The sequence below is a fragment of the Punica granatum genome, chromosome 3, assembly GCF_007655135.1.
Source record: "Punica granatum isolate Tunisia-2019 chromosome 3, ASM765513v2, whole genome shotgun sequence".
Classification (NCBI taxonomy): Eukaryota; Viridiplantae; Streptophyta; class Magnoliopsida; order Myrtales; family Lythraceae; genus Punica; species Punica granatum.
Window position 1 is genome coordinate 1,857,530 of NC_045129.1, and position 9,345 is coordinate 1,866,874.

At 39.1% G+C, this 9,345-nt stretch overlaps 2 protein-coding genes and 1 long non-coding RNA gene across 4 annotated transcripts; 1 reads left to right on the forward strand and 2 right to left on the reverse strand.

Moving 5' to 3' along the window:
* Positions 1 to 1,690: 1,690 nt before the first annotated feature.
* On the reverse strand, positions 1,691 to 6,281 carry LOC116198831 (bifunctional purple acid phosphatase 26). The gene is made up of 10 exons (XM_031529084.1): positions 6,105 to 6,281; positions 5,162 to 5,359; positions 4,788 to 4,988; positions 4,405 to 4,516; positions 4,092 to 4,318; positions 3,352 to 3,490; positions 2,712 to 2,932; positions 2,453 to 2,574; positions 2,203 to 2,364; positions 1,691 to 2,040 (listed from the first exon to the last, which is right to left on the reverse strand). The coding sequence occupies exons 2-10, from the start codon at positions 5,333 to 5,335 to the stop codon at positions 1,965 to 1,967; spliced, it is 1,434 nt and encodes a 477-aa protein (XP_031384944.1). The 5' UTR covers positions 5,336 to 5,359; positions 6,105 to 6,281; the 3' UTR covers positions 1,691 to 1,964.
* Positions 6,264 to 7,002, forward strand: LOC116198834. The gene is made up of 2 exons (XR_004155393.1): positions 6,264 to 6,380; positions 6,541 to 7,002. It is a non-coding gene; the product is annotated as an uncharacterized LOC116198834 (long non-coding RNA).
* On the reverse strand, positions 6,895 to 9,018 carry LOC116198833 (actin-related protein 2/3 complex subunit 3). Of its 2 annotated transcripts, none has more exons than XM_031529088.1 (5): positions 8,860 to 9,018; positions 8,625 to 8,696; positions 7,865 to 7,973; positions 7,507 to 7,776; positions 6,895 to 7,261 (listed from the first exon to the last, which is right to left on the reverse strand). In XM_031529088.1, the coding sequence occupies exons 2-5, from the start codon at positions 8,625 to 8,627 to the stop codon at positions 7,110 to 7,112; spliced, it is 534 nt and encodes a 177-aa protein (XP_031384948.1). In that variant the 5' UTR covers positions 8,628 to 8,696; positions 8,860 to 9,018; the 3' UTR covers positions 6,895 to 7,109. The 2 variants fall into 2 exon arrangements, with proteins under 2 accessions (XP_031384948.1, XP_031384949.1); XM_031529089.1 differs by having other exon boundaries at positions 8,625 to 8,688; positions 8,860 to 9,012.
* Positions 9,019 to 9,345: the final 327 nt, after the last annotated feature.

Consider the following 9,345-nt stretch of genomic DNA (forward strand, 5'->3'; position numbering starts at 1 on the left):
TAAATTAAATTATTATCAAGTTACGTAGCAATATACAATAAGTAATTACAAAACTTTTTCCTTTTAGTTTAATTGCCTAAAAAGCAAAATAAGTAACTACAAAGTTTGCTTTTTTGTATTTATTAAAAACCAAAAACCAAACAGGATAGTTATAATATAATGAATAAATTATTATTATTACAATGAGTTACGATCCGAAGAGTTCTAATAATATTTTTATTGCTTTTATCTTTTCAATTGGTTAATAAAGTAAAATTTGTTTCTGTTTTTTCCTTCGTTAGACTGACAGACAGACAGACAGAGAGATGGATTAGATAGATAAGTGTGTGTGTTTGTCTACATATATTAAAGGTATATATTGTCAATCTTATATATGCACTTGATAAATATTTATTGATATAAGTTATAAACAGCCCTATTATATTAATTTTTATATAATTTAACTACTATTCAAGTTGCAAGTAATTAAGTCGTATATATCAGTCTCTTTCTGTACATTTGTCTTATGGGCCAAGTTGTTAATTAATAATTACCCGAAACCACTCTTGACTCTTGAGTTGAATGGTCCCAGCCATGATCCAACCTTACATCTAGCATTATTCATTTCTTCCTTTTTGGCCATGATGTGGCACGCATTATATATATATATTTGTATATTTGCTCACACAAACTTAATCATTTTCGAACCCGAACTTTGATCAGATATATCCCAATCGTGGCCAAAGGCATACCTAATCGTGGATGATAAACTCATCCAAATAATGATTATAGAAGTGATTCCTCAAAAGCAATCCAACAGAAACTGGTAGCGCACGGTTCACACGCACTTGAAGTCTTACACGTATAGAGTGAATCTTTTCGTGGAGAGCTAGCTAGCTCTTCGGGGATTAAGGTTGCGTTTGGTTTCATAGTAGGACTTTAAAATCAGATTTTGATTTTGAGTGAAATAAATGGGGCTCACCTTTTGACTTTGTATGAGTTATGTTGTTTTGTTGTGGAAAAAAGTGATATAAATGGAGTCCACTCTTTGACTTTGTATGAGTTATTTTGTTTTGTAATGGGTAGAGTTAAATTAGAATTGTGATTTTAAAATTGCATCCACAATCCAAACAGGCCCTTAATTGACCTATAGACGGGGGAATCGCACATTATAAATATCAAGATCATGGACTCCATAGAACATTTCTTTTGCGTGGGGTCCCACGTGCTTTTAAGGTTATGATCTTGTACACAATTCAAACAGCGCTTTTAGTTTTCCTTTTCCTCCATTGTGTGGGGATGTTAATGGACCGATGATTAAAAGTAGTTTTTTGCTTTTCCATTTTCAAGTCCAGTGATTTTGCTGTGCAATGATTCAAAATTAATATCCAAAACATGAAATTAGAAAAAAGGATTTTTTTTAAAATAAAAAAAGGCTGCAAAAGGCTGTCTGTCTTTTCCAACAAATAAATAAAGGATCACATAAAGGCTTCCCAATCGTGAATTCATCACCCAAATCTTTCCCACTGATGATTAAAACTATCCGAACAGTGGAATTATTTTTCCCATTCTCTCTCTCTCTTTTTTTTCTTTTTTTTTTTTGCTGAAGATTATTCACGTTGAACTATGGTTGTGTCTCCAGTAACTAAAAGTGATCAAGTCAAGCTCATTGTCGTCAAAGAATTGAAGATCTGTAAATTCTATCCGAAAGTTTCGGTTGGATAATGCACGTCTTCGAGATAATATCATTTCCTGAAGCAATGCAAATTAGTGCACATTATTGCAGTTGCAGAGACTATGGTTCTTCAACAAATATCCCTGTCTAAACAAATATACAAGCTTCAGAAATGGCACCGATAACAACATTCCTCAGCCTACTTGCACATGCACTATAGGAGAAGACGACACAAGTTACATTTTCGACTCCCGTTCTATTCCTGTCCCGGAGATCCTGTTCAAACAGCACCAAATACTTGGTTCTTGCATCAGATGGTCGCAGTTCGACCTCCAACGATTCTCAGATAGTGCTTCTTCAGCTTTCTTCTCCTGAGATTGCTCGCCCTGCACCGCGAAGGTCCATTTAAAAGGTTAAAACATGAGGAGAAGATAAACTCGTTCATGAATGAAAGATCTATCTTTTACGAGCAGTAATAGCTGATTCAACTATCTGCAACTAATAAGAGTCAAAGTAGGAACATAACAGACGGGAGCAATGCCACCTACCAGTGCCGATTGTGTATTACAAAGGAGTCAGTCGGCACCTTCTTTCCATCATCGTTGCGGTTCCAGTGATAGAAAGCGTGGGTCCGGTTCTTAATTTCGAGAGTGGAGTGGCCATAACTGGCTTCTCGGAATGCGGAATATTCAGGCTGTGGATCTCTGAATCTGCAGAACCAATGGCATATTGTGATGGGCATGAACATCCTCATACAAGTAAAGATCTGCTTCGTAAGTAACTTAACAGTGAACTCACCTTCCAGCGAGACCTTCTTGATTACCACCATCTCCAACAGTAATGTAGACAGGAGCCGATTTGTCCGGCATAGGATAACGATCCCCACTTGACACGTTATAATTTATGTTTGAGATACGATACTAGGCAGCAAAAGGAAGAACAAATTAGTGGAAAAGATCATACTATGTTTCAGCTCAAATTTCTAAGCTAGTCATCAATTAATTAAATATATATATATATATATTGCGAACTATGTGATCGGAACAAAGAATGATACCGATCTTTCATAAGCATGGACGTGGCCAGCAAAGACAACATCCACTTTCTTACGGACAAACCACTTCTCAAACACTGCTCTCATGCTTTCTCCCTCCATGAAGTGTGCCTCATTACTGTTGTATATTGGAACATGCATGAGAACAATGAGCCAAGGAGTCTTCTCCCGGTCCACCTTCTTCAATTCTTCTTTCAGCCAGAACCACTGTGGCGTGTATTTCACTGTTCAAAAGCTTTTTAAAATCAGTCATAGGAAAATATTTAACAAGAAAAAGGAAATGCCTGATTTCTGTCTACTGTGACAATCTTAGTGATAATTGGCTCTATAAAGCAAGAGATATCTCTTCTGTTAAATAATAAGATTTTCACACGCATTATATACAAGCTTAAGCACAGGTGGCAGCGATTTGTCCAAATTTCACATGGTATGAAGGCTAGGGTCCACTCATCTGCAATCACTTTTAGTCACCTCCACGCACAGGGCTTCCATTATTCTTGAAACCAAGCCTTCGTAGAAATATTAAATCATAGACATATTACAATGTGCTAATAAAGTTTCCGATATTATCAGAGCTCAATATCCCCTACCCTGCAGCAATGATGGATTCATTATGCGAATGTATATGGAATTGGAAATTTACCAAAAGGAGAATAGCTTGAGAGAACGATTATATGGGCAGACGCGCGTCTGACAGCATACCACATAGGACTGCTACTCTTAGAGGCCAGATATGGCGTTGCGTACCGGTAAAGATATGACTTAAAAGGTGTAACTTCCCCCTGTGGTGCATATATTAGAATCATGAGCCATAAACATAAATGATCATGTAAGTTACTGAACCATAACCAGATAATATCCAAAATTGAGGAAATACACCCAGTCGCCAATTTATTATGTGAATCATTATCAAGATTTTAACAGGAAACCACGGATATGCATGTGCTTTGTACATATATTGCATGTAGAAGTAGATATGAACGATCTCAAGTGAGATTGTAACATCAATTAAGTCAGAATCACTCAATGATCATTGCAGCCCTTCAATCAATTCGCTCAATGGTTCCATTTTAGAGTTTTTATATAGTGAGGTTCTGTTCTTTTGCTTAAAATTGGATTTGTGCCATATTCTCGCTTATCAAAAAATTTGTTAAGTGAATCTAGTTAACATTTAATTGGCAATATAGGCGTCCCCCCGCTCTCTTTTACCCTCTTTTACTTTCTCCTTCCAAACAAGAACTCATTAAGTACTTGATCTATTAGGTTTTGTTAAACAGCCAAGGCATTTTAAACAGTAAAAAATGTGTTGATAGCTCAAATGAGTTTCCCCAACCATTTTTAATACATATCTATGATGTGAACATGTCATGCAATAAATTTTACCATGTATGGCATGTACTCAATCTCATGGTTTCCAGCAGACCATATCCAAGGTTGATAAGCTGTACTTCGCTCAACAAAGCGGCCCCACGTATCCCATCGTAAACCAACGTCATTATACTGGTAACGATCAGCATAAGAAAGGTCGCCAACAAACAAGACTGTCTGTGCTCCACTATGCATATAATGCTCAAGGGTGGAGAGAGAATTGTAAGTCTGACCCAGATCACCTACACCACAAGGAAGTAAACATGTAATTTTCAAAAAACAATTCCCTAGAGAGGCTTGGAAGAACCAGCGAAATGTTAAGACTCACCAATCATTCCAAACTTGTATGGAACATCTGGACCAATTCTTGGAGGTGTCTGAAACCAGAATTCTCGCGAAGATTCTCCACTTCCAATCTTGTAATAGTACTTTGTATCATACTGCAAGCAAGAAACGATAGTGCAGATTTTAGTAAAACTAAATTTGCCCTAAGAAAGTATATTGACACCACCGAATAGTTTTGCTCACAGGCTTCTCTTGCAAACATGTAACCCTCGTAGTTCTATTTTGTCAATGCCAAAAACGATTACTGAATGATATACTTCTTTCCTAAAACTGAGGCTAACTGAATCGTGAAAGAAAATTAATGCATTTATAAAATATGTAAACACTTATTGGAATGCCACTTCAATCTATTCAATAAACCATCACCTCAAGACCATCGACTAGGCAGTGATGGATGTAGCCAGACTTATACTCATGAAAAGTGTAATTAGTCACTGTCCCTTCAGCAGAGTGAACATAATTTTTCTCCGATGTGCCGTAGTGAACTTTATTGGATCCCGGTTCATCAGGAGTCACCCACGATATAATGACGGCCTTTCCATCATAGTCACCTTGTGTGATGTGCACCTAGAATAAGAAGTTCGAATCAAAGAGATGAATATTGCCGCACCAGAACTTACAATGAGTAAGATAAAGAAGCAACAGGAGATGAAACGATAATCCACTCAGACATAATTTGCCTATTTAAGTATTCTTTAATTTGCCCCATAAATCAAAGATAAGAAGATAAAACTACTTACTTGTTGCGGCGCATTATGACCCTTTGGAATCGCAAATGCTTCATTGTTCAGCGGAATGTCCACGGACGGCCACTCTGATCTAACAAATTTACTTGTGACCCCTCCATATCCAATGGCTGCAGAGCTTAGGGAGATAAAGGCCACAAAAGTAACCTTCACGAAAAGTGACTGCATCCTTACGAGTTACCTGCAAGAAGCCTGTGAAAGAAATTTCATCATGGACAATGTCTGAGAAAGTCCAATCAATGACCAATCTCATGCCAAAGTTAAATCGTATGTTTTGGGTTCAGAAAACATAATTTTTGACAGACCAAAATATAAGCCTGAACAGAGACTCTAATACAGGGTTTTGCTCGGTTGTAATCAAATAACCAAGGTTTTGTATGTGACTCTCTCCATTTCCATGATTTATCAAATCTTACACAAATTAAGTACTAACTAAAATTTCAATAAGCTTTGTTATGATCTACTTTTAGAAAGTCCATCACAGCACATTAGAGCTCAGAAAACGGTGCACGGGTAACTCCCTGCTAAAATCCTCAGAAAAGGAAAAGGCACTATGTCTGAGTAAAGAAAACAGCTTTCTTTAGCACAAATTCAGAAACGAAGACCATCTGGTCCATCGACAATTCGCAGTAACGACTCACTTGCTATGGGTACATCAGGTAATGAATCTTACTAAGCTGAAATCCGAATCAGAATCATTTCAAGCAAAGTATTCGAATCGGGAAGGGTCCAACTTCCAACAAAGATGCCACAAAATCAGCTCATTTGACCTCGGAATAACAACTACAACAACGATTGTTCGATCAGTGAAGGCAAGCAAGTTCAGACGACAACAGTAATTCAAAAACAAAGCCTCATTATAATTGAAGTAAGACTAAAGAGTTTATTGCAATAACAAGAAAGAGAGAGGGAGGGAAAGAGAGACACACAGACCGACCTTCAGATCATCCGGAAGATGGGGAGGGAGGATGGAGGGCGAGAGATGGCGAGCTGATCGAGAGGATTTATCTTCACTTTCGGAGGCAGACACAGAAGGGGAGAGAGAGGGGATCTAATCTCATATGAGGCGGAGGCGTAAGGAAGGATAGGAAGCAGAAAAGGACATCACCCCTGTCGTCTACTCCATTGTTGCAGAGCTTGCAAGGTTGCTTTTCTCCGCCATCGGCACGCAACGGTGGACGGGGAGCCCGTACCTACTGCACGTGCCTGTCAGGTGACAAAATTATTGTTAATTAACTTAATTATGATATTATTTTTGTCCTAAAACTTATTTATTATTTATTGAGGTTTTGTTTTGCCTGTCTGAAAATAATTAAAAACATTGATGATTGATTTTTCCTATCTATTTATCATATATTCAGTGTTCTTGTCAGGGAAAAAAAAAATCCCGACATTGCCTCATCTGTTCCGATCAGATCCTGTGGACGTGGGAGTATGGGAATCCTCTGGCTTTGAGCGGGAAAGAGGAAGAACATGAAATCAGGATGATAATCTAATTTATTGAGAAAAAGGCGAAAAAAGTGTAATGACACAGGATCTCCATGAAATGTGATGTGATTCTTTTTTATATACTATAGAGTCTTCCGATGAACTCATACGATGGGGGTGCGTCCGATGTAAATAATATCTTCCCGTCAAAGATTTACGAGCATCAAAACTATTGCATCGATCTTAAGGATGTGAACAGCAGGAAATCCAGTGAGATTTATTGACACAGAAGACAACAGTTTATCCGATCGTTTAGCTTGCATTTGGTTTTCGAGTTGTTATTCATACAATACAACAGTCTGAACAAGTCCTCACTGTGCTCATACTTAAAAAAAAAAAAAAAAAAAGAAATCTAATTATTTGCCCAAAAAAAGAAAAATTGGAATGAGAGGGGAAGAAAATCTACAGACATGCCCTCCCTTTTCTACATTCACAAACTTCAAGCCCGCTCGTGTTAGACAGATCGCTGATCGATGATGTTCATGAATTTTCTCTTGGCGAAAGCCAACCACCACTTGTTCGGCGTCCCATTGGGTCTGTATGCAACGCTAAGTAACCTCCCACTTGTTTCTTCCCTTATCTGCTTTAGATAGTTTCTGAATAGCTCTGCATTGATTGAAACCGATATCCGATGAATAAGAGAGGATTGGTTGAAACCTAACTTTTGAAAGTATGAGCAGGTATACGCAGCATGACGAGTTACAAAAGCACTGCAACCAAATCATGCATTTGATAACCCTGTGCTGAATAGCACAATAATATTCTCAAACTTTACTCCCATCTTTTCTCGTAAACTTCTATAGAATAAGCTATACGCTGAGAACCTCCACGAAAGCAACAAAAGATCATACCTGCTTCCTGCGAAGACTGAGGCAAGGGGAAGAGGCCTGGAAAAGGAAATCCAGACTCTCCAGGCACGGGAACCTTCTCCAGGCCCAAGCTAATGATAGCTTTGGTCCCTTCAGCCAAAGTTCTGCAGCCCTCGAGCCTCTTCAAAGCCGAATTGATGTAGAAGGTCAAGTAAATGAGGAGCTTATCAGCAGGGCTCTTGATATCAAAGTTTCTGAAGAAGACATTTGCTCGGAAGAATGTAATTGCTTCATCAACAATGTCAGTTGCATCTGCAGGGAAGCATGCCTCAAATCCCAAACCGTACAAAATATGTTAACTACTCATGGTCATATCTCCAACTGGACAGTAAAGTCTAACCTCGTCCGGAGACTGGAGCTGGACCTTTTATGTGGCTTTTTAACGGAAGCAGGGGACACCCACAAGCCTTGGTAATTCCTTCCTCATCCACAAAACTGGAATGATACACCTGAAAAGAGATCAGGTATATCAAGTGATTATACTCTGGAGAGGTTGAACTTAAACGAGAGAAGGAAAAGGTGCACCTATGACGTTCACTGTTTATTGAAACTTCAAAACACCGACATTCAGCAATTGGAATCTCTCGGGAGACCAACCAAACATACTCCTTTCACAATAGTACTTTTTACCCGCAATGTCAGCTACTTTGGTCAAGTTCTTGCCAAGGAATGGAAAGGAAAGGTGATTATTTTCCCTCAAGGGTTCATTCAGTCTCCCTCCCAAGCCATTTCCTTGATTTCTATATTATGCAGTAATAGCCGGCAAGTAACACACTTTCACCAAAAGACGTGACATTTTCCCATGAAATTAAGGCAAAATTAGCTATTTTTTCAGTCATGCTCCAAAAAATTATCAGTCTTTCTTTCATTTCAATGATGCAGTTAGCATCCGATGATATAGAGAGGGGCGACCATCTATCGAATAACATCTGACGAGCTAAATATCGACTAAAGGGACCTCTTTCACCAACTGCCGGCCATTGTAACATCATAGCTCACTAAACCTAAGATTCTGAACTCCAATCAAGCCAAAATCAATACAGTCAGCAATCCAGAAAAGGTAATCGAAGCTCAAGGTATATTATAGATCATTCCATTACCATGGTCTCTCTCCTTGATCAACTAACTAGAGAATCCCAGCTGAATTCGACCGGTCCCAAATCCCTGCAATTCTTCATGAACCATGAAATGAATGCACGAATGTCAGCTAACTCTGTGCGTAAACCAAAACAAGACACAGAAAACTCGGAGCAGATCGATCTTCCTACAGACAGTCGACGAGCAAAGAGAATTAAGAAACTTTAGCAGCTGCAGTCGATCATCGGAAGAGAATACCTGAAATGCGGAATCGAAGAGACTGTGGCGTTGCTTCAAGATCAAGACAACCGTGAGGTGAGGTGAGAACGGATTGAGGAGGAAAATGGGGGGATGGAGAAGAGAGAGAGAGCTTCTGAATCTGAAAGAGGCCGACGAGTGGGAACGTTCCAACCGAAACGGTGAGCCAGAGCCTAATAGGACACTGGCCCAGTTGGACTGGGTTTGGGCCTAGGGAGGAGCATTAAAGTGGGCCAATGGTTTTCGAGACCGAAAACCGAAACCAGCCGAAATATGGACTCGGTTTCTTAAGAAACCGATTACTAGGTTCGGCTCGATCAATCGGTCTCTAGTCATTCCCAAGGTTGGAATTCGTTCGTTCAGTGATATCGGAGTGTTCCGACAGTTGGACCTCGTAGTTGTGCGGTCATAAGTCGATCATGCAGTCTCTCCGAAAGTCGAGACTAGAACTTGATCGTGTACGAGCTCTCAAGGCTGGCTGAGCAC

Bases quoted from the DNA above. Each gene is read 5' to 3' on its own strand.
- LOC116198831 (XM_031529084.1), bottom strand. From the start codon at position 5,335: ATGCAGTCACTTTTCGTGAAGGTTACTTTTGTGGCCTTTATCTCCCTA. The intron at 4,989-5,161 runs GTAAGTAGTTTT...TTCTTATTCTAG, and splicing joins GTCATAATGCGCCGCAACAA to GTGCACATCACACAAGGTGA. The intron at 4,517-4,787 runs GTGATGGTTTAT...TCTTGCTTGCAG, and splicing joins GCCTAGTCGATGGTCTTGAG to TATGATACAAAGTACTATTA.
- LOC116198833 (XM_031529088.1), bottom strand. The intron at 7,777-7,864 runs GTTAGACTTTAC...GCTTCCCTGCAG, and splicing joins AGCTCCAGTCTCCGGACGAG to ATGCAACTGACATTGTTGAT. The intron at 7,262-7,506 runs GTATGATCTTTT...CAATCAATGCAG, and splicing joins TCAGTCTTCGCAGGAAGCAG to AGCTATTCAGAAACTATCTA.